Source organism: Nothobranchius furzeri, chromosome 12 (assembly GCF_043380555.1).
Source record: "Nothobranchius furzeri strain GRZ-AD chromosome 12, NfurGRZ-RIMD1, whole genome shotgun sequence".
Lineage (NCBI taxonomy): Eukaryota > Metazoa > Chordata > Actinopteri > Cyprinodontiformes > Nothobranchiidae > Nothobranchius > Nothobranchius furzeri.
Genome location: NC_091752.1, coordinates 6,015,499 through 6,042,587, shown reverse-complemented (window position 1 = coordinate 6,042,587; position 27,089 = coordinate 6,015,499). Strand labels below are relative to the sequence as shown.

General features: G+C 44.9%; 2 protein-coding genes across 5 annotated transcripts in view; one reads left to right on the top strand and one right to left on the bottom strand.

The window, feature by feature from the left end:
- LOC129166738 (uncharacterized) overlaps window positions 1–27,089 on the top strand; it is a 171,484-nt gene that overhangs the window by 51,704 nt on the left and 92,691 nt on the right. Inside the window, exon 1 of one of the 3 annotated variants that reach the window (XM_054749887.2) lies at window positions 23,697–24,902. The exons of 1 other annotated variant lie outside the window; for it this stretch is intronic. The gene's annotated coding sequence lies outside the window, so the exon portion shown is untranslated. Of the gene's footprint in view, window positions 1–23,696; window positions 25,388–27,089 lie in introns of those variants that run through there. One more of the 3 variants, XM_054749886.2, reaches the window with a different exon arrangement.
- Window positions 18,919–26,824, bottom strand: LOC129166739 (uncharacterized). 2 transcript variants are annotated; one of them, XM_070542168.1, is made up of 8 exons: window positions 25,860–26,824; window positions 24,434–24,482; window positions 23,566–23,683; window positions 23,392–23,443; window positions 22,127–22,269; window positions 21,208–21,308; window positions 20,504–20,591; window positions 18,919–20,425 (listed from the first exon to the last, which is right to left on the bottom strand). In XM_070542168.1, exons 1-8 carry the CDS (start codon window positions 25,889–25,891, stop codon window positions 20,289–20,291), a joined length of 720 nt encoding a protein of 239 aa, XP_070398269.1. In that variant the 5' UTR covers window positions 25,892–26,824; the 3' UTR covers window positions 18,919–20,288. The 2 variants fall into 2 exon arrangements, with proteins under 2 accessions (XP_070398269.1, XP_070398270.1); XM_070542169.1 differs by having other exon boundaries at window positions 20,504–20,588.

Here is a 27,089-nt window from a genome sequence, read left to right as displayed (position 1 = left end):
CCAGGGCACGTCCACGGACTGAAACGTCCACCACCCTGACACCAAGAAAAGCTAACAGTCACCTCATCCACACCTCACCCTGAATCAGCATCCCCTCCGAGCCTACCATTATATTACATGTCTCACCACTAGGGCATACTTTATCTTTAGCACACTGTTGGTGTGATGACACAGACCAACTTTAGTGCTTTTTTGCCCATATTTATTAAAGTTTTCGAAAGTTAAAGTTATCTAGGGGGCGCTGTGATCAATTACAGAAAAATCCCATTGAGGTCAGCTTTGGTTGACAAGGACAGTTTTCTGTTATTTTGGCATCAAACGGACGTTGTGTGTGTTATCTAAAGCCAGTGAGCTGAAAGGGGCGGAGCTACAGGGATTTGAATCAACAACCACATCAATGTGTTTGGTGCAGTCACGTGATGTCACAAGCCAAGTATAATGCCATTCTGACTTTGACTTTAGAAGTTAATAAAGTTTGAACCCATCTAGGGGGCGTTGTGACCATTTACAAGTAAATGCCATAGAGGTCATCTTTGGTCATCAAAGATGGTTTTCTGTTAATTTGGAATCAATCAAACGTTGCATGGGTCATCTAGAGACAAAAAGCTGTAAGTGGGTGGAGTTAAAGTGAATTGAACAAGTGATCACATACATGTGTTGATTGCAGATGTGTGATGACTCCCACAATGTTTGATGTAGTTTGGAACTTTTTTGCAGAAGTTACAAAGGTTTTTTGTATCTAGGGGGCGCTGTCCCAAATTTAAGAATTATTCCATGAAGAAGTTTGTAGGTTGATGACAGTCATTTGTGTGCAGTTTGGTGTGAATTGCATCATGCATGTGTTATTAAGGGCCTAATATCTGTCAGGGGGCGGAGCTAAAGCAATATCAACAACTTACCACAGGACTGTGGTGGGTGCCATTGTGTGAGTACACATAGCAAGTTTGGTGCAGTTACGACCTCGTCTGTAGGAGTTATTACAGTTTTAATGGTGTGTAGGGGGCGCTGTGGTGACATTACACAACTTTCACCAACGGTGTGTGCCTCGTTGAATAAAGGGCATGATTGTTGATTGCCATGTTCAGTCTCGGGCAGATCGGAGGTTGTTAGTGGAAGTTACAGTCAAACGTAAGGTCACGGCGTCACGCCAGAATTCGCCGTGGCATCAAAGCCCTTCCCTTTCTGAAAAGCTATCAGATCTGAATGGTCATTACAACATCATGAAGACAGTGCATGACCTTAGTGTCATGTTGACTAAAGTAGAGGGGACAAATATGGGCATTTCACCATTAAAAAATAGACTTCCTGTAGTCAGGGGGCGGGGCATAGGTGATGTCAGCTGTCCACATTGTCATTGTCTTGAGATGTGGTCAATGATCACACAGACGGAGTTTGATATAGATCTGATCATGCACATGGGAGTTGTTAAGTCAAGTAATGTAATGGCGAAAGGTCAAAGTTTGAGGCTTAGCCACGCCCACACCTTTATACTTGTATAAAATCCGACGGTTGAATTTTTTCCTCTATGTCTTAAGATTATATAGCAGGAGTTTGAAGGTGATAGGTGGAAAGGACGACGAGACATCATTCTCCTAATAACGTGTGTGAAAACCACTAAATCGAGTAATTGGACCAAAATGGCCGACTTCCTGTGCGACTTTGCACTTGGCTCCAAGAGACTTTTTTGTAGGTCCTGAGACCCCACATTAGTGTACCAAATTTCGTACTCCTCAGTCAAAGCATGGCTTGGGGCTGACAGTTTTAATGGACCTAGGGGGCGCTATTTCAGAAAATAGGCCACGCCCATTTGATGTTCACATGAGATCTTTTGGGGGGCCGGACTAGGATCACTCACAAGACGTTTCGTGACTGTATCTATAGAAATGACGACATGGGAGGCACATGTATGGTCACGGCGGTACGCCTGACTTCGCCGCGTCGCCACAGCCCCGCCTTCTGCAGAAAACACCCATAAAGTGACGTCAAGCAACGCCAACTTCTCTTCAGTTACCTGCTACAAATTCGGGCTGATTATTCGACAGGGCGAATTTTGGAAAATTTCCCAGTAAAACTTGACGTTTTAAGTCCTGAGGGGGCGGGGCTTGTGTGACATCATCCAGCGACCATTCATTTGTCTTCGGGGGGCGATGACGATTATCCATAGAAAGTTACTTTAACTGTAATTCTTTCATTTGTGAAATTATAGCAATTTGAATTTTTTTGGCGAGTGCTCGAACTTTGAGGCCTGGCCCCGCCCCTTCAGTATTTACGAAAAGTCAATTTTATTTTCTCATTTGAAGCGTCCATCGCTTCTGTTCGATGGCACACTATTTTTGAGACTATGGTACGAAAAATGACGAAACTGTTCAACCAAATATAGACCCTAGAAATGGCCAAAACGGCTAAAAATCGCCATTTCAACCCAAAATGGCCGACTTCCTGTTTTATATTGACCATGGTTGCAAGAGGCTTTTTTGTGCAGACTGTTGAGTAGTACCAGTATACCAAATTTCATAACTGTACGATAAACTAAGCTTTATGGAGAGGGGTATTTTTCACTCTTTAGGGGGCGCTGTCGAGCCACTTTTTTATCAACTTTCACATCGCCAGTGAAATACGTAAATTTCACGCACTTTCTATATTGGGCCAGAATTTGGTGACTTTTTGGATATGCTAAGACCCCCTAAAGGCCACCCAAAGACGCGGAAGAAAAAAGAAAGCGTAATAATAATAAACGGAGCAGATACAATAGGCCTTCGCAGCGCTTCGCTGCTCGGGCCTAATTAAAGCTGCAAGCAGCGTCGTTCGGCCCTCGCAGTGAAGCTGCTCGTCCTCCGTCCGTACCCCCTCCGCTCCATCCCCAACGCTCTCCAAACCCAGCTCCGCGCCCCTTCCTGGCCGGCAGCCCGGGACACCAGGGCACGTCCGCGGAACAGAAACGTCCACCAGAACAGAATTCGCCATGGCATCAAAGCCCCTCCCTTTCTGAAAAGCTATCAGATCTGAATGGTCATTACAGCATCATGAAGACAGTGCATGACCTTAGTGTCATCTTGACTAAATTAGAGGGGACAAATATGGGCAGTTCACCATAAAACAATAGACTTCCTGTAGTCAGGGGGCGGGGCTTAGGTGATGTCAGCTGTCCACATTGTCACTGTCTTCAGATGTGGTCAGTGATCACACAGACAAAAGTATGAAATTGATCTGATCATGCACATGGGAGTTGTTAAGTCAAATAAGGTAATGGCGACTGGTCAAAGTTTGAGGCTTAGCCACGCCCACACCTTTATACTTATTTAAAATCCGACGGTTGAATTTTTTCCTCTATGTCTTAAGAGTATATAGCAGAAGTTTGAAGGTGATCGGTGGAAAGGGCGAGGAGATATCATTCTCCTAATAACGTGTGCGAAAACCACTAAATTGAGTACTTGGACCAAAATGGCCGACCTCCTGTGCGACATTGCGCTTGGCTCCAAGAGACTTTTTTGTAGGTCCTGATACACTACATTAGTGTGCCAAATTTTGTGAACCTCAGTCAAAGCATGGCTTGGGGCTGACTGTTTTAATGGTCCTAGGGGGCACTGTTTCGGAAAATAGGCCACGCCCACAAACTTCAGCTGTCCAATTCTATTAGGGGTCAGAGTAGGATCACTCATCAGAACTTGTGTGGCGATGTCACAATGACTGAAGAAATGAGAGACAAACGTATTTCCATGTCGTGATGGCGAATTTTGCCATGCTCCCAAAGCCCCGCCTTTATTCGAAACCTGCCAGTACTATAGACCAAGTGACCTCAACTTGTCTGCTGCTATTTGCCACTGTTTGGTGGTGATTGGATAAAAGGAGTCCAATAGGGAGCTGTGAAAAAAAGAGTGGCGTGGCGACAGGTCAGAGTTTGAGGCTTAGCCACGCCCACACCTTTATACTTATTTAAAATCCGACGGTTGAATTTTTTCATCTATGTCTTAAGAGTATATAGCAGAAGTGTGAAGGTGATTGGTGAAAAGGGCGACGGAGCATCACTCTCCAAACAACGTGTGCGAAAACCACTAAATCGCGCACTTGGACCAAAATGGCCGACTTCCTGTGCGACATTGCACTTGGCTCCAAGAGACTTTTTTGTAGGTCCTGAGACACCACATTAGTGTACCAAATTTCGTAATCCTCAGTCAAAGCATGGCTTGGGGCTGTCAGTTTTAATGGTCCTAGAGGGCGCTATTTCAGAAAATAGACCACGCCCACCAGAATTTCACATCAGATTTTTTGGGGGGCCAGACTAGGATCACTCACAAGAAGTTTCGTGGCGATATCTCTAGAAATGACGAAATGGGAGGCAAACGTAAGGCCTAAGCGGTACGCCTGACTTCGCCGCGCCGCCACAGCCCCGCCTTCTGGAGAAAACTCCCATAAAGTGACGCCAAGCAACCCCAACTTGTCTTCAGTTACCCGCTACAAATTTGGGGTGATTATTGGAAAGGGCGAATTTTGGAAAATTTCTCAGTAAAACTTGACCTTTTAAGTCCTGAAGGGGCGGGGCTTATGTGACATCATCAATCGACCATTCATTTGTCTTCGGGGGGCGATGATGATTGTCCATAGAACATTTCTTTAACTGTAATTCTTTCATTTATGAATCTATAGCAATTTGAATTTTTTTGGCGAGTGCTCGAACTTTGAGGCCTGGTCCCGCCCCTTCAGTATTTACGAAAAGTCAATTTTATTGTCTCATTTTAATCGTCCATCACTTCTGTTCGATCGCACACTATTTTTGAGACGATCGTGCGAAAAATGACCAAACTGTTCAACCAAATATAGACCCAAGAAATGGCCGAAACAGGGTCAAAATGGCCACTTTAGTCCAAAATGGCCGACTTCCTGTTTGATATTGACCACGGGTGCAAGAGGCTTTTCTGTGCGTATTGTTGAGTTCTACAAGTGTACCAAATTTCATAACTGTACGATAAACTAAGCTTTATGGAGAGGGGTATTTTTCACTTTCTAGGGGGCGCTGTTCAGCCATTTTTTTATGAACTTTCACATCGCCAGTGAAATACGTAAATTTCACGCACTTTCTATATTGGGCCAGAATTTGGTGACTTTTTGGATATGCTAAGACCCCCTAAAGGCCAGTCAAAGACGCGGAAGAAAAAAGAAAGAAAGAAAGCGTAATAATAAACGGAGCAGATACAATAGGCCTTCGCAGCTTCACTGCTCGGGCCTAATTAAAGCTGCAAGCAGCGTCGTTCGGCCCTCGCAGCGAAGCTGCTCGCCCTCCTTCAGCACCCCCTCCGCTCCATCCCCGACGCTCTCCAAACCCGGCTCCGCGCTTCTCCATCCTGGCCGGCAGCCGAGGGCATCAGGGCATGCCTGTCGGAACAGAAAGTCAGCCACCCCAACACCGGAAACCGTGAAAGGCCTCCTCGTCCACACCTCACCCTGACTCAGCATCCCTTCTGAGCCCACCATTACATGTCTCACCCCTAGGAGATACTCTATCTTTACCACACTGGTGATGTGATGTTCAGTCTCGGGCAAATCGGAGGCTGTTTGTGGAAGTTACAGTCAAACGTAAGGTCACAGCGTCACGCCAGAAATCGCCATGGCATCAAAGCCCCTCACTTTCTGAAAAGCTATCAGATCTGAATGGTCATTACAACATCATGAAGACAGTGCATGACCTTAGTGTCATCTTGACTAAATTAGAGGGGACAAATATGGGCAGTTCACCATAAAACAATAGACTTCCTTTAGTCAGGGGGCGGGGCTTAGGTGATGTCAGCTGTCCACATTGTCACTGTCTTCAGATGTGGTCAGTGATCACACAGACAAAGTATGAAATTGATCTGATCATGCACATGGGAGTTATTAAGTCAAATAAAGTAATGGCGACTGGTCAAAGTTTGAGGCTTAGCCACGCCCATACCTTTATACTTATTTAAAATCCGACGGTTGAATTTTTTCCTCTATGTCTTAAGAGTATATAGCAGGAGTTTGAAGGTGATCGGTGGAAAGGGCGAGGAGATATCATTCTCCTTATAACGTGTGCGAAAACCACTTAATTGAGTAATTGCACCAAAATGGCCGACCTCCTGTGCGACATTGCGCTTGGCTCCAAGAGACTTTTTTGTAGGTCCTGAGACACTACATTAGTGTGCCAAATTTTGTGATCCTCAGTCAAAGCATGGCTTGGGGCTGACTGTTTTAATGGTCCTAGGGGGCACTGTTTTGGAAAATAGGCCACGCCCACAAACTTCAGCTGTCCAATTATATTAGGGGTCAGAGTAGGATCACTCATCAGAAATTGTGTGGCAATGTCACAATGATTGAAGAAATGAGAGACAAACGTATTTCCATGGCGTGATGGCGAATTTCGCCATGCTCCCAAAGCCCCGCCTTTATTCGAAACCTGCCAGTACTATAGACCTAGTGACCTCAACTTGTCTGCTGCTATTTGCCACTGTTTGGTGGTGATTGGATAAAAGGAGTCCAATAGGGAACTGTGAAAAAAAGAGTGGCGTGGCGACAAGTCAGAGTTTGAGGCTTAGCCACGCCCACACCTTTATACTTATTTAAAATCCGACGGTTGAATTTTTTCATCTATGTCTTAAGAGTATATAGCAGAAGTGTGAAGGCGATTGGTGAAAAGGGCGACGGAGCATCACTCTCCAAACAACGTGTGCGAAAACCACTAAATCACGCACTTGGACCAAAATGGCCGACTTCCTGTGCGACTTTGCACTTGGCTCCAAGAGACTTTTTTGTAGGTCCTGAGACACCACATTAGTGTACCACATTTCGTAATCCTCAGTCAAAGCATGGCTTGGGGCTGTCAGTTTTAATGGTCCTAGGGGGCGCTATTTCAACAAATAGACCACGCCCACCGGAATGTCACATCAGATTTTTTGGGGGGCCGGACTAGCATCACTCACAAGAAGTTTCGTGGCGATATCTCTAGAAATGACGAAATGGGAGGCAAACGTAAGGCCTAAGTGGTACGCCTGAGTTCGCCGCGCCGCCACAGCCCCGCCTTCTGCAGAAAACTCCCATAAAGTGACGCCAAGCAACCCCAACTTGTCTTCAGTTACCTGATACAAATTTGGGATGATTATTTGAAAGGGCAAATTTTGGAAAATTTCCCAGTAAAACTTGACCTTTTAAGTCCTGAAGGGGCGGGGCTTATGTGACATCATCAATTGACCATTCATTTGTCTTCGGGGGGCGATGATGATTGTCCATAGAAAGTTACTTTAACTGTAATTCTTTCATTTATGAAATTATAGCAATTTGAATTTTTTTGGCGAGTGCTCGAACTTTGAGGCCTGGTCCCGCCCCTTCAGTATTTACGAAAAGTCAATTTTATTGTCTCATTTTAATCGTCCGTCGCTTCTGTTCGATCGCACACTATTTTTGAGACGATCGTGCGAAAAATGACCAAACTGTTCAACCAAATATAGACCCAAGAAATGGCCGAAACAGGGTCAAAATGGCCACTTTAGTCCAAAATGGCCGACTTCCTGTTTGATATTGACCATGGATGCAAGAGGCTTTTCTGTGCGTATTGTTGAGTTCTACAAGTGTACCAAATTTCATAACTGTACGATAAACTAAGCTTTATGGAGAGGGGTATTTTTCACTTTCTAGGGGGCGCTGTTCAGCCATTCTTTTATGAACTTTCACATTGCCAGTGAAATACGTAAATTTCACGCACTTTCAATATTGGGCCAGAATTTGGTGACTTTTTGGATATGCTAAGACCCCCTAAAGGCCAGTCAAAGACGCGGAAGAAAAAAGAAAGAAAGAAAGCGTAATAATAAACGGAGCAGATACAATAGGCCTTCGCAGCTTCACTGCTCGGGCCTAATTAAAGCTGCAAGCAGCGTCGTTCGGCCCTCGCAGCGAAGCAGCTCGCCCTCCTTCCGCACCCCCTCCGCTCCATCCCCGACGCTCTCCAAACCCAGCTCTGCGCTTCTCCATCCTGGCCGGCAGCCGGGAGCACCAGGGCACGTCTGGCAGAACAGAAAGTCAACCACCCCGACACCAGAAACCGTGAACGGCCTCCTCGTCCACACCTCACCCTGACTCAGCATCCCCTCTGAGCCCACCATTACACGTCTCACCACTAGGAGATACTCTATCTTTACCACACTGGTGATGTGATGTTCAGTCTCGGGCAAATCGGAGGCTGTTTGTGGAAGTTACAGTCAAACGTAAGGTCACAGCGTCACGCCAGAAATCGCCATGGCATCAAAGCCCCTCCCTTTCTGAAAAGCTATCAGATCTGAATGGTCATTACAACATCATGAAGACAGTGCATGACCTTAGTGTCATGTTGACTAAATTAGAGGGGACAAATATGGGCATTTCACCATAAAACAGTAGACTTCCTGTAGTCAGGGGGCGGGGCTTAGGTGATGTCAGCTGTCCACATTGTCACTGTCTTCAGATGTGGTCAGTGATCACACAGACAAAGTTTGAAATTGATCTGATCATGCACATGGGAGTTATTAAGTCAAGTAACGTAATGGCGACTGGTCAAAGTTTGAGGCTTAGCCACGCCCACACCTTTATACTTATTTAAAATCCGACGGTTGAATTTTTTCCTCTATGTCTTAAGAGTATATAGCAGGAGTTTGAAGGTGATCGGTGGAAAGGACGACGAGACATCATTCTCCTAATAACGTGTGGGAAAACCACTAAATCGAGTACTTGGACCAAAATGGCCGACCTCCTGTGCGACATTGGACTTGGCTCCAAGAGACTTTTTTGTAGGTCCTGAGACACTACATTAGTGTGCCAAATTTCGTGATCCTCAGTCAAAGCATGGCTTGGGGCTGATAGTTTTAATGGTCCTAGGGGGCGCTATTTCAGAAAATAGGCCACGCCCACAAACTTCAGCTGTCCAATTCTATTAGGGGTCAGAGTAAGATCACTCATCAGAAATTGTGTGGTGATGTAACAATGATTGAAGAAATGAGAGACAAACGTATTTCCATGGCGTGATGGTGAATTTCGCCATGCTCCCAAAGCCCCGCCTTTATTCGAAACCTGCCAGTACTATAAACCAAGTGACCTCAACTTGTCTGCTGCTATTTGCCAGTGATTGCTGGTGATTGGTTAAAAGGAGTCCAATAGGGAGCTGTGAAAAAAAGAGTGGCGTGGCGACAGGTCAAAGTTTGAGGCTTAGCCACGCCCACACCTTTATACTTATTTAAAATCCGACGGTTGAATTTTTTCATCTATGTCTTAAGAGTGTATAGCAGATGTTTGAAGGTGATTGGTGAAAAGGGCGATGGTGCAACACTCTCCAAACAACGTGTGCGAAAACCACTAAATCGAGTACTTGGACCAAAATGGCCGACTTCCTGTGCGACTTGGTGCTTGGCTCCAAGAGACTTTTTTGTAGGTCCTGAGACACCACATTAGTGTACCAAATTTCGTAATCCTCAGTCAAAGCCTGGCTTGGGGCTGACAGTTTTAATGGTCCTAGAGGGCGCTATTTCAGAAAATAGGCCACGCCCACAGGATTTTCACATCACATTTTTTGGGGGGCAGGACTAGGATCACTCCCAAGAAGTTTTGTGGCGATATCTTTAGAAATGACGAAATGGGAGGCAAACGTAAGGCCTAAGCGGTACGCCTGACTTCGCCGCGCCGCCACAGCCCCGCCTTCTGCAGAAAACTCCCATAAAGTGACGCCAAGCAACCCCAACTTGTCTTCAGTTACCTGCTACAAATTTGGGGTGATTATTTGAAAGGGCGAATTTTGGAAAATTTCCCAGTAAAACTTGACCTTTTAAGTCCTGAGGGGGCGGGGCTTGTGTGACATCATCTATCGACCATTCATTTGTCTTCGGGGGGCGATGGCAATTGTCCTTAGAAATTGTTTTAACTGTAATTCTTTCATTTGTGAAATTATAGCAATTTGAATTTTTTTGGCGAGTGCTCGAACTTTGAGGCCTGGCCCCGCCCCTTCAGTATTTACGAAAAGTCAATTTTATTGTCTCATTTGAATCGTCCATCGCTTCTGTTCGATCTCGCACTATTTTTGAGACGATGGTGCGAAAAATGACCAAACTGTTCAACCAAATATAGACCCTAGAATTGGCCAAAACGGCTAAAAATCCTCATTTCAACCCAAAATGGCCGACTTCCTGTTTTATATTGACCATGGTTGCAAGAGGCTTTTCTGTGCGGACTGTTGAGTATTATCAGTATACCAAATTTCATAACTGTACGATAAACTAAGCTTTATGGAGAGGGGTATTTTTCACTTTCTAGGGGGCACTGTCGAGCCACTTTTTTATGAACTTTCACATCGCCAGTGAAATACGTAAATTTCACGCACTTTCTATATTGAGCCAGAATTTGGTGACTTTTTGGATATGCTAAGACCCCCTAAAGGCCACCCAAAGACGCGGAAGAAAAAAGAATAATAATTAAAGCTGCAAGCAGCGTCGTTCGGCCCTCGCAGCGAAGCTGCTCGCCCTCCTTCCGCACCCCCTACCCTCCATCCCCGACCCTCTCCAAACCCAGCTCCGCGCTTCTCCATCCTGTCCGGCAGCCGGGGGCACCAGGGCACGTCTGGCAGAACAGAAAGTCAACCAACCCGACACCAGAAACCGTGAACGGCCTCCTCGTCCACACCTCACCCTGACTCAGCATCCCCTCTGAGCCCACCATTACACGTCTCACCACTAGGAGATACTCTATCTTTACCACACTGGTGATGTGATGTTCAGTCTCGGGCAAATCGGAGGCTGTTTGTGGAAGTTACAGTCAAACGTAAGGTCACAGCGTCACGCCAGAATTCGCCATGGCATCAAATCCCCTCCCTTTCTGAAAAGCTAGCAGATCTGAATGGTCATTACAACATCATGAAGACAGTGCATGACCTTAGTGTCATGTTCACTAAATTAGAGGGGACAAATATGGGCATTTCACCATGAAAAAATCGACTTCCTGTAGTCAGGGGGCGGGGCTTAGGTGATGTCAGCTGTCCACATTGTCATTGTCTTGAGTTGTGGTCAATGATCACACAGACACAGTTTGATATAGATCTGATCATGCACATGGGAGTTGTTAAGTCAAGGAATGTAATGGCGAAAGGTCAAAGTTTGAGGCTTAGCCACGCCCACACCTTTATACTTATTTGAAATCCGATGGTTGAATTTTTCCCCCTTTGTCTTAAGAGTATGTAGCAGAAGTTTGAAGGCGATTGGTGAAAAGGGCGATGGTGCAACACTCTCCAAACAATGTGTGCGAAAACCACTAAATCGAGTACTTGGACCAAAATGGCCGACTTCCTGTGCGACTTTGCACTTAGCTCCAAGAGACTTTTTTGTAGGTCCTGAGACACCACATTAGTGTGCCAAATTTCGTGTTCCTCAGTCAAAGCATGGCTTGGGGCTGACAGTTTTAATGGTCATAGGGGGCGCTATTTCAGAAAATAGGCCACGCCCACAAACTTCAGCTGTCCTTTTCTATTAGGGGTCAGAGTAGGATCACTCATCAGAAATTGTGTGGCGATGTCACAATGATTGAAGAAATGAGAGACAAACGTATTTCCATGGCGTGATGGCGAATTTCGCCATGCTCCCAAAGCCCCGCCTTTATTCGAAACCTGCCAGTACTATACACCAAGTGACCTCAACTTGTCTGCTGCTATGTGCCAGTGATTGCTGGTGATTGAGTAAAAGGAGTCCAATAGGGAGCTGTGAAAAAAAGAGTGGCGTGGCGACAAGTCAAAGTTTGAGGCTTAGCCACGCCCACACCTTTATACTTATTTAAAATCCGACGGTTGAATTTTTTCTTCTATGTCTTAAGAGTGTATTGCAGATGTTTGAAGGTGATTGGTGAAAAGGGTGATGGAGCATCGCTCTCCAAACAACGTGTGCAAAAACCACTAAATCGAGTACTTGGACCAAAATGGCCGACTTCCTGTGCGACTTTGCACTTGGCTCCAAGAGACATTTTTGTAGGTCCTGAGACACCACATTAGTGTACCAAATCTCATACTCCTCAGTCAAAGCATGGCTTGGGGCTGACAGTTTTAATGGTCCTAGGGGGCGCTATTTCAGAAAATAGGCCACGCCCACCAGATGTTCACATCAGATTCTTTTGGGGGCCGGACTAGGATGTCTCCCAAGAAGTGTCGTGGCGATATCTCTAGAAATGACGAAATGGGAGGCAAACGTAAGGCCTAAGCGGTACTCCTGACTTCGCCGCGCCGCCACTGCCCCGCCTTCTGCAGAAAACACCCATAAAGTGACGCCAAGCAACGGCACCTTCTCTTCAGTTAACTGCTACAAATTTGGGCTGATTATTCGAAAGGGCGAATTTTGGAAAATTTCCCAGTAAAACTTGACCTTTTAAGTCCTGAGGGGGCGGGGCTTGTGTGACATCATCAATCGACCATTCATTTGTCTTCGGGGGGCGATGACAATTATCCATAGAAAGTTACTTTAACTCTAATTCTTTCATTTATGAAATTATAGCAATTTGAATTTTTTTGGCGAGTGCTCGAACTTTGAGGTCTGGCCCCGCCCCTTCAGTATTTACGAAAAGTCAATTTTATTTTCTCATTTGAACCGTCCATCGCTTCTGTTCGATAGTACACTATTTTTGAGACAATCGTGCGAAAAATGACCAAACTGTTCAACCAAATGTAGACCCTAGAAATGGCCAAAACGGCTAAAAATCTCCATTTCAACCCAAAATGGCCGACTTCCTGTTTGATATTGATCATGGTTGCAAGAGACTTTTCTGTGCGGACTGTTGAGTACTACAAGTAAACCAAATTTCATAACTGTACGATAAACTAAGCTTTATGGAGAGGGTTTTTTTTCACTTTCTAGAGGGCGCTGTTCAGCCACTTTTTTATGAACTTTCATATCGCCAGTGAAATACGTAAATTTCACGCACTTTCTATATTGGGCCAGAATTTGGTGAGTTTTTGGATATGCTAAGACCCCCTAAAGGCCACCCAAAGACGCGGAAGAAAAAAAATAATAATAATAATAATAAATAATAATAATAAACGGAGCAGATACAATAGGCCTTCGCAGCTTCACTGCTCGGGCCTAATTAAAGCTGCAAGCAGCGTCGTTCGGCCCTCGCAGCGAAGCTGCTCGCCCTCCTTCCGCACCCCCTACCCTCCATCCCTGACCCTCTCCAAACCCAGCTCCGCGCTTCTCCATCCTGTCCGGCAGCCGGGGGCACCAGGGCACGTCTGGCAGAACAGAAAGTCAACCAACCCGACACCAGAAACCGTGAACGGCCTCCTCGTCCACACCTCACCCTGACTCAGCATCCCCTCTGAGCCCACCATTACACGTCTCACCACTAGGAGATACTCTATCTTTACCACACTGGTGATGTGATGTTCAGTCTTGGGCAAATCGGAGGCTGTTTGTGGAAGTTACAGTCAAACGTAAGGTCACAGCGTCACGCCAGAATTCGCCATGGCATCAAATCCCCTCCCTTTCTGAAAAGCTAGCAGATCTGAATGGTCATTACAACATCATGAAGACAGTGCATGACCTTAGTGTCATGTTCACTAAATTAGAGGGGACAAATATGGGCATTTCACCATGAAAAAATCGACTTCCTGTAGTCAGGGGGCGGGGCTTAGGTGATGTCAGCTGTCCACATTGTCATTGTCTTGAGATGTGGTCAATGATCACACAGACACAGTTTGATATAGATCTGATCATGCACATGGGAGTTGTTAAGTCAAGGAATGTAATGGCGAAAGGTCAAAGTTTGAGGCTTAGCCACGCCCACACCTTTATACTTATTTGAAATCCGATGGTTGAATTTTTCCCCCTTTGTCTTAAGAGTATGTAGCAGAAGTTTGAAGGCGATTGGTGAAAAGGGCGATGGTGCAACACTCTCCAAACAATGTGTGCGAAAACCACTAAATCGAGTACTTGGACCAAAATGGCCGACTTCCTGTGCGACTTTGCACTTAGCTCCAAGAGACTTTTTTGTAGGTCCTGAGACACCACATTAGTGTGCCAAATTTCGTGTTCCTCAGTCAAAGCATGGCTTGGGGCTGACAGTTTTAATGGTCCTAGGGGGCGCTATTTCAGAAAATAGGCCACGCCCACAAACTTCAGCTGTCCTTTTCTATTAGGGGTCAGAGTAGGATCACTCATCAGAAATTGTGTGGCGATGTCACAATGATTGAAGAAATGAGAGACAAACGTATTTCCATGGCGTGATGGCGAATTTCGCCATGCTCCCAAAGCCCCGCCTTTATTCGAAACCTGCCAGTACTATACACCAAGTGACCTCAACTTGTCTGCTGCTATGTGCCAGTGATTGCTGGTGATTGAGTAAAAGGAGTCCAATAGGGAGCTGTGAAAAAAAGAGTGGCGTGGCGACAAGTCAAAGTTTGAGGCTTAGCCACGCCCACACCTTTATACTTATTTAAAATCCGACGGTTGAATTTTTTCTTCTATGTCTTAATAGTGTATAGCAGATGTTTGAAGGTGATTGGTGAAAAGGGTGATGGAGCATCACTCTCCAAACAACGTGTGCAAAAACCACTAAATCGAGTACTTGGACCAAAATGGCCGACTTCCTGTGCGACTTTGCACTTGGCTCCAAGAGACTTTTTTGTAGGTCCTGAGACACCACATTAGTGTACCAAATCTCATACTCCTCAGTCAAAGCATGGCTTGGGGCTGACAGTTTTAATGGTCCTAGGGGGCGCTATTTCAGAAAATAGGCCACGCCCACCAGATGTTCACATCAGATTCTTTTGGGGGCCGGACTAGGATGTCTCCCAAGAAGTGTCGTGACGATATCTCTAGAAATGACGAAATGGGAGGCAAACGTAAGGCCTAAGCGGTACGCCTGACTTCGCCGCGCCGCCACTGCCCCGCCTTCTGCAGAAAACACCCATAAAGTGACGCCAAGCAACGCCACCTTCTCTTCAGTTAACTGCTACAAATTTGGGCTGATTATTCGAAAGGGCGAATTTTGGAAAATTTCCCAGTAAAACTTGACCTTTTAAGTCCTGAGGGGGCGGGGCTTGTGTGACATCATCAATCGACCATTCATTTGTCTTCGGGGGGCGATGACAATTATCCATAAAAAGTTACTTTAACTCTAATTCTTTCATTTATGAAATTATAGCAATTTCAATTTTTTTGGCGAGTGCTCGAACTTTGAGGTCTGGCCCCGCCCCTTCAGTATTTACGAAAAGTCAATTTTATTTTCTCATTTGAACCGTCCATCGCTTCTGTTCGATAGTACACTATTTTTGAGACAATCGTGCGAAAAATGACCAAACTGTTCAACCAAATGTAGACCCTAGAAATGGCCAAAACGGCTAAAAATCTCCATTTCAACCCAAAATGGCCGACTTCCTGTTTGATATTGACCATGGCTGCAAGAGACTTTTCTGTGCGGACTGTTGAGGACTACAAGTAAACCAAATTTCATAACTGTACGATAAACTAAGCTTTATGGAGAGGGGTTTTTTTCACTTTCTAGAGGGCGCTGTTCAGCCACTTTTTTATGAACTTTCACATCGCCAGTGAAATACGTAAATTTCACGCACATTCTATATTGGGCCAGAATTTGGTGAGTTTTTGGATATGCTAAGACCCCCTAAAGGCCACCCAAAGACGCGGAAGAAAAAAAATAATAATAATAATAATAAATTAAAGCTGCAAGCAGCGTCGTTCGGCCCTCGCAGCGAAGATGCTCACCCTCCTTCCGCACCCCCTCCGCTCCATCCCCGATGCTCTCCAAACCCAACTCCCCGCCGCTCCGTCCTGGCCGGCAGCACGGGGCACCAGGGCACGTCCACGGACTGAAACGTCCACCACCCTGACACCAAGAAAAGCTAACAGTCACCTCATCCACACCTCACCCTGAATCAGCATCCCCTCCGAGCCTACCATTATATTACATGTCTCACCACTAGGGCATACTTTATCTTTAGCACACTGTTGGTGTGATGACACAGACCAACTTTAGTGCTTTTTTGCCCATATTTATTAAAGTTTTCGAAAGTTAAAGTTATCTAGGGGGCGCTGTGATCAATTACAGAAAAATCCCATTGAGGTCAGCTTTGGTTGACAAGGACAGTTTTCTGTTATTTTGGCATCAAACGGACGTTGTGTGTGTTATCTAAAGCCAGTGAGCTGAAAGGGGCGGAGCTACAGGGATTTGAATCAACAACCACATCAATGTGTTTGGTGCAGTCACGTGATGTCACAAGCCAAGTATAATGCCATTCTGACTTTGACTTTAGAAGTTAATAAAGTTTGAACCCATCTAGGGGGCGTTGTGACCATTTACAAGTAAATGCCATAGAGGTCATCTTTGGTCATCAAAGATGGTTTTCTGTTAATTTGGAATCAATCAAACGTTGCATGGGTCATCTAGAGACAAAAAGCTGTAAGTGGGTGGAGTTAAAGTGAATTGAACAAGTGATCACATACATGTGTTGATTGCAGATGTGTGATGACTCCCACAATGTTTGATGTAGTTTGGAACTTTTTTGCAGAAGTTACAAAGGTTTTTTGTATCTAGGGGGCGCTGTCCCAAATTTAAGAATTATTCCATGAAGAAGTTTGTAGGTTGATGACAGTCATTTGTGTGCAGTTTGGTGTGAATTGCATCATGCATGTGTTATTAAGGGCCTAATATCTGTCAGGGGGCGGAGCTAAAGCAATATCAACAACTTACCACAGGACTGTGGTGGGTGCCATTGTGTGAGTACACATAGCAAGTTTGGTGCAGTTACGACCTCGTCTGTAGGAGTTATTACAGTTTTAATGGTGTGTAGGGGGCGCTGTGGTGACATTACACAACTTTCACCAACGGTGTGTGCCTCGTTGAATAAAGGGCATGATTGTTGATTGCCATGTTCAGTCTCGGGCAGATCGGAGGTTGTTAGTGGAAGTTACAGTCAAACGTAAGGTCACGGCGTCACGCCAGAATTCGCCGTGGCATCAAAGCCCTTCCCTTTCTGAAAAGCTATCAGATCTGAATGGTCATTACAACATCATGAAGACAGTGCATGACCTTAGTGTCATGTTGACTAAAGTAGAGGGGACAAATATGGGCATTTCACCATTAAAAAATAGACTTCCTGTAGTCAGGGGGCGGGGCATAGGTGATGTCAGCTGTCCACATTGTCATTGTCTTGAGATGTGGTCAATGATCACACAGACGGAGTTTGATATAGATCTGATCATGCACATGGGAGTTGTTAAGTCAAGTAATGTAATGGCGAAAGGTCAAAGTTTGAGGCTTAGCCACGCCCACACCTTTATACTTGTATAAAATCCGACGGTTGAATTTTTTCCTCTATGTCTTAAGATTATATAGCAGGAGTTTGAAGGTGATAGGTGGAAAGGACGACGAGACATCATTCTCCTAATAACGTGTGTGAAAACCACTAAATCGAGTAATTGGACCAAAATGGCCGACTTCCTGTGCGACTTTGCACTTGGCTCAAAGAGACTTTTTTGTAGGTCCTGAGACCCCACATTAGTGTACCAAATTTCGTACTCCTCAGTCAAAGCATGGCTTGGGGCTGACAGTTTTAATGGACCTAGGGGGCGCTATTTCAGAAAATAGGCCACGCCCATTTGATGTTCACATGAGATCTTTTGGGGGGCCGGACTAGGATCACTCACAAGACGTTTCGTGACTGTATCTATAGAAATGACGACATGGGAGGCACATGTATGGTCACGGCGGTACGCCTGACTTCGCTGCGTCGCCACAGCCCCGCCTTCTGCAGAAAACACCCATAAAGTGACGTCAAGCAACGCCAACTTCTCTTCAGTTACCTGCTACAAATTCGGGCTGATTATTCGACAGGGCGAATTTTGGAAAATTTCCCAGTAAAACTTGACGTTTTAAGTCCTGAGGGGGCGGGGCTTGTGTGACATCATCCAGCGACCATTCATTTGTCTTCGGGGGGCGATGACGATTATCCATAGAAAGTTACTTTAACTGTAATTCTTTCATTTGTGAAATTATAGCAATTTGAATTTTTTTGGCGAGTGCTCGAACTTTGAGGCCTGGCCCCGCCCCTTCAGTATTTACGAAAAGTCAATTTTATTTTCTCATTTGAAGCGTCCATCGCTTCTGTTCGATGGCACACTATTTTTGAGACTATGGTACGAAAAATGACGAAACTGTTCAACCAAATATAGACCCTAGAAATGGCCAAAACGGCTAAAAATCGCCATTTCAACCCAAAATGGCCGACTTCCTGTTTTATATTGACCATGGTTGCAAGAGGCTTTTTTGTGCGGACTGTTGAGTAGTACCAGTATACCAAATTTCATAACTGTACGATAAACTAAGCTTTATGGAGAGGGGTATTTTTCACTCTTTAGGGGGCGCTGTCGAGCCACTTTTTTATCAACTTTCACATCGCCAGTGAAATACGTAAATTTCACGCACTTTCTATATTGGGCCAGAATTTGGTGACTTTTTGGATATGCTAAGACCCCCTAAAGGCCACCCAAAGACGCGGAAGAAAAAAGAAAGCGTAATAATAATAAACGGAGCAGATACAATAGGCCTTCGCAGCGCTTCGCTGCTCGGGCCTAATTAAAGCTGCAAGCAGCGTCGTTCGGCCCTCGCAGCGAAGCTGCTCGCCCTCCGTCCGCATCCCCTCCGCTTCATCACGACTCTCTCCAAACCCAGCTCCGCACCGCTCCGTCCTGGCCGGTAGCCAAGGGCATGTCTGTGGAACAGAAACGTTGACCACCTCGACACCAGAAACCGCCAACGGTCACCTCGTCCGCACCTCACCCTGACTCAGCATCCCCTCTGAGGCCACCATTATATTACACGTCTCACCACTAGGGCATACTCAGAGTATCCCTTATCACAGGTGTGGAGGTACATGCAACATGTGTGACAAAGGCGCAGCAATCAATTTCTAACTCTTTTACAGAAGATCATTTTGCTGTTCACATGATGTTTCATCTTAAATTGAAGGCAGACCTACAAGCTTTTCTTCAAGGCTGGAACAACCATCCTCTTAGAACAGAAGGAAACAAAACTCCTGAGCAGCTATGATACACAGGAATGATGTGTCACCTGACCCAGCAGCCAGAGTAAGTTGAGGTGCATTTCTTTTTAATTCATTCAAAATAAAAAGGAATGAGTCCTAAGTGAACAGCATCAAATGTGAAACAAATTAAAGTATTTGGAATTAATGTTAAAGTTCATTTGCTTAAATGGATCAGCTGGTAAAATAGCTTGAAAAGTTTGGTAATCCACATAAGGTTTAAACAAGTCAATATTGGCTAATAACTGTGATGCAATAAGGGAATGATAATAATTGTGGTGTTTAAATTTGTTTGGTCCAATTATCAGGATATTCAAGAGCCGGACATTGACTGGGATGTAGCAGCTGAATATGGAGTAGTTGCGGACGTTGTGATTGTGATTCCAGAATTTGACAGTCCACTGAAAGAACAGCAGGTAGCAGCGCTTCAGTTGCTGATTGATGAAAATATTGGACATACGAACACTACAAACTTGGGGTTGTATGAACTAGTCGATTTCACTGCTCTGTAGTGACTTTTCATGTTTGTCATCGAGTAGTCGCTTCCTAAAGACAGCAGGTGACAAGCCCCTGCTCATCGGGAGGTAACGCGCTGTGCCAGAGTGTCGGTATTGACACCCGCGGTAAAACGGACATTGAACCAACATAAACTCCTCAAAACTTTTAAATAAAATGCCTGTGAGACCCTTTGATGTGGACATCATTTTTACAGTACAGAAGCTCTTCCTTTTGTATTTTTTGTGTCCCTGAGTCACCTGTCGTGCACACAGGGTTGTTTTGCACCCTGGATTTATTTCCCTCCCCAAAGAAGGAAAGCTCCTGTTTGCACTTGTAAAGCGTGTCCCTGGACCATGATGGGGATGGAGACGAGGTAGCAGTGGCCTCAGGAAACACCAGACTGGCAGAAGGCTGGAGCGACGCAGGGCTGGAGCTGGACTGAACAGAGACCGCTTAGGCACAATGGGCCTGACTGTGTGCCAAGGGGTTTCAGATAGCGTAGAGGTGGAAGAGGCTACAACTGTTTCACAACTCACAGGAGTCTGTTTTCTAGGCTGTAGCAGAGACTGAGGTTGAAATTGAGGCTTCACCTGGGGCTGAAGCTGTGGCTGAGTAGCAGCAGGCCGAGAGACTGGCATCGCAAGGTCCGTCCTGTTCCTTAAAACCTTGTCCAGGACAGCAGCAGAAAAGCCAGCAGAGGGACCAGGAGGAGTAGTGGAGCCAGAAGAAGCAGCTATCGGACCAGCAGGGGATTCAGAAGCAGAGGGATCAGCAGGAGCAGGAAAACCAACAGCCGCTGTAGAGCAGGAGCCTTTGGCGACGTCCTGGTCGCTGCAGCTCCTATTGTTGGTTGCTTTGAGATGAGGGAGTCTAAAAAGACCACAAAAAATTTGTAGTGTGCGTTGTTTAAGCTTGGAAGGTGCAAATTAGATTTGTTCTGCCCCATACCTTCCACAGATTTACAAGCAGCCACCATCTCTGCATCATCATCCAGCCACGACAGAGGGTGTCTCTGGGAGGGGCGTGATTCTTCCTGCTGAGCAAACAGGAAAAGCATCAATTAAAGACTTAGTTAACTTGAAAATTTTACTAATTATGTTTAAGGCTAGAAATAATTTACTGCCAACTAATCTACAAAGGTTCTTTGTTTTGACCCCAAAAAATGATAAGAGTAGAAAGAAACCAGAGTTTAAAATGATATTTGTTCGTACTACATTAAAGCAAATGTGTATGTTAACATATGGTGTGAAATTATAGAATAACCTGGATGATGAATTAAAAAAATGTACAAGTACTGGTCAATTAAAAAAAATGTATAAAGATAAAAGGCTAAAATCGTATGATTTGGTGGGTTTAGGATGGAGGATTAATGTTTTAGTAGTGATATTATTTGTGGAAGTAAGAGAGCGGTTTATTTTTTGTGTATAAGGCTATTTTGTACTTTTTATTTATCTTGTCTTAGTTAAAGGGGGTAGGTCATATAAGATTTTTTCTTCTTCCTCCCCCTATTTCACTCGAATGCTTATATTCTAATTTGAAGTTTGTATATTTAAACTTTGAGTGAAATAAATTATTGAATTGAATAAACAGGGAGCCCAGTGTGCGCCCCCCAGTGGAGGGTTAAGGTATTTATATTGTGCCGTATCACACACCATGGTTGGCGGAAGAAGAAGTAGTTCTTGCTGAAAACGCTGAAAAGTAGCGGGGGCGTTCCTCAAACCGAACGGCAACACGGTGTACTGGAGCAGGTTATCTGGAGTGACGAAAGCAGACACTTTAGATGCAAACGGAGTTAGCGGCACCTGCCAATAGGCCTTTAGAAGATCTAGTTTAGTAACAAATGTAGCTGAACCCACACTATCCACACAATCCTCTACACGAGGCAAAGGAAACGAATCTGGGACGGTTTTTGCATTTAACTTGCGGTAGTCAGTAACAAACCTATATGAGCCATCAGGTTTATTTTCCAGTAAACATGGTGAGCTCAAGGAACTGGTGCTGGGCTTTGCTAGGCCATGTTCTAATAGATAAGTTACTTCCTTTCTCATTAGTTCCCTCTTCATCGGACTAGCCCTGTCAGGGTGCATACGAACGGGGACGGAATCAGTAAGGCTGATGTCATGAGTTATTAGGTGGGTCTGACTGGACACGTCTGAAAATAGTTCCGGAAAAGAGTGAATTAGATGAGAAAGCTCCTCCTGTTGCGAAGAGGTGAGGTGACCCAAACTGGACGACAGGTTGGAGAGAGCTTCGGAGTTGCAGAGACGTGGGGTGACAGGGGGCAGCAAACTCCACGCCACAGCATCATCTTGCACAGTATCAGGCAGTGGGGGAGAAACCTCTGCAGAGACTAAACAAGGCTGAGTCACAGCGGTAGCACGTTCATGAAATAGCTTCAAACGATTCACATGGCAAGTCATGGTTTTCTTTCTCATTAGAGGAGTTCTGATCACATAATTGGATTCACTGAACTTGGAGAGAACCTCAAAAAGCTGCAGCCAGGGAGAGAGAGGTGTCGGCGCGCTAGGATGATGTCGACGCCAAAACAACCAAAACAAAGTGGAGACTCACCTCTCACATCAGGAAGAATCTGCGTGTTTCGAGCGTTATCCGTTCTTTCATAATCCGTTGTTGAATTGTGATCGGCAGAAGCTTTTCTGGTTCGCGCCTCACTTTTTACAGCAGCGGCCCACGTCAAGACGTCGTTTCTGTTACTGATAAGGAAATGCATGCGTTAAGCAGCGCGGTCTGTAGAAGCTGTCATCAGCTGATCAGGAGCTGCTAGAGGTAGATGTTTTCATCCAAGAGCATCACGGCCCATGAAGAATGAGGAAGACATGATGAATATCTACGGCTGCAGACCCGCCGCAGATTTGCTGCTGTAGGTGGGAATCTGCAGCAGTGAATCTGCGGGTCTGCAGCCGTGCCCTTCTTGGCGTGACAGCGGGACGTCCCGAAGGTCCGCTCACCTGTTCACCACTCAGACGTCCTGATCTTTTGCCTTCCTAGATCATCCAGCTGTAACCTGTTCCTGATCATGTCTTTAGCCCCGCTGTAACACTGATGCATCAGTCTCAAACGACATGGAGCTCAGGTGTTATTAGAACCTGTGTGTGTTCACCACCCAGCTTCAGCTCTTCTGTGGTTGGGTCTGACCCATGTTAGTACATTTAAGTCCTCCATCAGGCTTGTGCCTCTTCTAGTGTCATTTTAAAGGATTTTATTAATTTATTTAACCGATACTAGATTACCAGCAACAGAAATGCTGCTAAAAACACACAATTATGTGAAGCTGGAAAAATTAGAATACTGTGCAAAATTACATTTATTTCTGTAATTTAACTAGACCGAGATACCATTTAAAGGTTCGGGAACCTTTACAGGTGTTTCTATTTGCAATTTTAAATTTCAGCTGATTAGGGTCTTGTTAAATATCACACAATGACCTTTTAATAGTCTAGATAAGTGTAATGTTCCTGTTAGTAGGTCCTCCTGTTAAGTGCTTATTTATTTAAATTATTCAGGTTTATAAAAAAACATTTGGACATACATTTTATTATGTTCCAGTCATTAGTCATTTATATTTCACTATTGTAGTAATTCTTGCATTCTTTAATGAAAAAAGTAACTAAGTAGTTATTTTTGTTGGTAATCAGTTACTTTTATGATCTTGTAACTGAGTTACTTTTTTGACAAAGTAATCAGTAACTATAACTAATTACTTTTTTAAAGTAACGTTCCCAACACTGATTAACGCACAGGCCAGAGTTTCATCTGCCAGTGCTAGGAGAACGGGACCTGCTCTAGCTGTGAGAATGCCGTGTGTGTGCGCTCACCATGATGACCAGTAGAATATTCTGGAAGTCATTTCTGAATCCCAGTGTGGAGCTGCAGAACAGAGCAAAGTTTCCTTCCAGAAGTTGCAGGGTAAAAAATAGGCTTGCTCAGTCAAACTGCACACGCACGCACAAAAATCATTTTTGTTCCGTGAGGATTTATTCCACACTCACCATGAAACCCAGTGAGGTAAAGAGGAAGACTACGACCAGTTTGGCGTATGGTCCGTGTCCCATCACGAGCCTGATTCCTTGAAAAAAGGCATGGGCTGTGACCAGACCTGGGAATGCTCTAAAAACAGAAAATAAACCAGAAACAGTCAGAACACCACCTGATACCTGTACAAGTCTCTAGAAGCATGTTGCTTTGATTCCTTGCAACATCTTTCACCTAGTCAGCTGACTTTCATGCTTTTCCTTATTGCCTTTAGATTTGACCAAAGCTTTGGCTTGATCACACGGCCCGTATTGCTCAGCTACAACTGTCTCGTTATTGGTCACAGTCAAGCCCCTTCATCACATCACATCACTGTTTTTCATGGAACTTGAAATCAGATTTACAAAATAATGGATCATGCAAAATCATAAGATCTGGTGTAATTCGATATGAATGACTGACCTAAAAAATGAACAGATTTCAGATGAATATGTAAAACCAACAGAGTTGGTGCCATTTTTGTGTTTGCTGATGAAACTTATCTGTGGTAGCCATCTTTTGCCAAGTTAGAGCTAAAAGCTAGTCTGAGCTAACCGCTAGTTTGAAACAAAAAGTAGTCTTAGTCTGAGCCAAACGCTAGTCTGAGCAAACCGCTAGTCTGAGCCAAAAGCTAGTCTTAGTCTGAGCCAAACGCTAGTCTGGGCTAAGTGCTAGTCTGAGTTAACAGTTAGTCTGAGCCAAAAGCTAGTCTGAGCTAACAGCTATGCATCCTCGAACAATTCTCCGGACATCGTTTACTGCAAATCGTGATAATTTCAACAAACATTAGTCAGCTAGCAAGTAGCTAGTTTTTGCTAGCTTTAGCTTTAACATCGATTGACTAACCTTATACCGGCTTCTTCTCCTGGACTGTCTGGACGTGAGGGGGCGGCCTCTGTAAAACACGGGAATCAGAGACGAACGTGACGTTGCTGTGTCGTTAAAGAAACTTATTGGTTTATTTTGAATTTTCCGATTTTCCTTACTGATTGGAGGATTAGCGCATTGTGTTTTCTAAAGACTTCAACCTTATTGGGAGATATTTTTCCACGTGATAAATTCTATCCCGCTGATTGGCTCAAATTCGGCTATATATTTTTCAATCCAACCGCCCCTCACGTCTTTGAACAAGACTCGTTTCAGTGCGCACTACGTAGGCTTGCTTGGGGTTTTGCCTTCTTTTTAGCGTTGTAAAGCAGCATTTTGGAGAATATTTCATTTGTGCTTATTGTTATCTGTCGTTTGTTTGTTTGTTTGTATGTTTGTTTTAAGCAATATTAGCTGTATTCAGCTGGCGTGTTCACTTCTTATTATGGTAAGTAATACTTACATATTTGCTGTGTCGATTTTTACGCAAGCAGCTTCATTATTCTTGTGATATAATTTGGAAAAGAGTAAAGTAGTTTTGTTGAATCTGCAGCGTGAGTGAGTGTCCATGTGGCACGTGATGTAACATTTAACGGTAAGACACGAAGGGGCGGTGGACTCGCGCTGCTGCGAACCGGTTCCGCCGTTACATTCCCGCAGAAACTGGTTGATCACACCGGGACCAGACTCGAGTCTCAGACATTGGGGTTTTACAACCACAATGTCCTAGGAAGCAAAAACGCTTTAAAAAGGGAGGGAGGAGTCCTAACTGTTGCTGCAGGCTGTAACGGGGTGACTCGAGCTGGGCGAGAGTTTGGATGTGGCGTGGCTTTTAACCCAAGCGCGGAGTGACTGACGCCGGGTTGAATGGACACGCTGTTCTGGGAGCCGAGTGCGCAGCTGTATGGTGACCTGGTGACACAGCTGAACACGGCGAGTCCTGGTCTGAGGCTGGTCTCTAAGAACAGGCAGGATTCTTAGATCTGGCTGGTCTGATCTGAACAGGCTTCGTGATCTGAGACAATCTGGTTTGGACTCTGGGTTAGGTTCGGTTCGAACAATGACTTTGGTTTTATGCTTGACGCATTCACTTTCCGCGCGGTGATGCGGCTCGCGGATGGAACGCGCTTCACAACTCGCAGTGTTTATGGTTTGTGCGGCTTGTCTCTGCGGTGAGCCAATATTCTCCCAAACTGAACGGGGCAGCATGGAGCTCTACAGCATGCATTCAACACTACACCATAGTAGAAGTAGAACTTACTGTTTACAACATGGCATTTCAGCATTTTTAACAGCGTTCTCGTCTTTTCCGACAGTGCGAGCTATTTCTCTCCAAGAACTATTAACAACATGTTGATCACGGTGACCTCTGAGAGCTGAATCATACAAATGTCTATTTACGAACCTCTGCCATAGTAGTTCTTGCTGGTCCGCCATGTTTTTCCGCGTGGTTAGAAATTTTCCGAGGTGTGCATTGCGGAAATTCTGGGCCGTGCGGAGGCGCGGTGGAGGGGCGTAGTTGTTAAAATGACGCAACTTTTCCGCGCGGAGCCGTGCGGACCTCGCACCTGGTTGGTTAATGCTTGATGGTTGATGCCGACGTGAGTCGGTGTTGTGCGGCACTTCCTTAAATAGATTTGGCGGGTGACGTGAACCGGAAGCCTGGCGCTGGGGATGTTGGGTAATGGAGTCTGAGCGGCTCTGCGGTGCCTCCCTAGAGGAGGTTGCGTGAGTGACACAGGCGTGTTGTGTGAGAGTGCAGTTATTTACTGGTTAATAGGGCTGCTCGATTATGGCAAAAATAATAATCACGATTATGGTGACTGAAATTGAGATCACGATTATTTAGGACGATGTTTCAATTTATGTTGATTTTATTTGTTTTTATTAAGTCATAAAATTGCTCAGGGCACAATCAGGACAAAAATAATAAACAAGATGATCACTAAAATAACTCCTGATTCCCAGTATAAAAAGACCAATATACTTATAGCTCACAGTCTATGACCCAAGGGCTATAGACCTTGGTTTAACTCATGTAAGTCTAACCAGTACAGACCCAAATACCAATACCTTGCAAATACTGACAGCAAGAATTATACAGTGACATTTATAACAAATAAATGCAAAGAAATTGATGTTCACAAAATGTTGCATAACATTGAGTCGTGTCAAGGTGCTGTAGGAGAGTGCACAAGCACCGTGTCCTCAGAGAGATTAGTTATTAGTTATCAGCGTGAGGAACTTATTTCTACCTTATTTATAAACTATTTATTTACAGGTCCATCAGTTAATGTAATAATTGTCCCAACCACAGCTACACCCCCAACCCGGTCTCACAGCAATCGGGGCAAGCTGCACATGTGTTTAGCGCGCCGCACACGCACATTTAGTCATTTTTAGTGGCTCAGGAGTCCGCAGGTGCGGTGTGTGTGTCACTCACTCTGGTTAATCCAACAGGGAGCCAGCTCCGAGAGCTGTTAAGCTAACCTGCAGGAAATGTTGACGACAGTTATCCAGAAAATAGCTAAGGGTTCCCAGAGATGTTTCTGAGGTGTTTGCTAGGTACTTGTAAGTTTGAAAAGTCAAGAAGGGGGTCTGAAAAGCTGCTAGAAATAGCGTCAAAGTCGCTAAG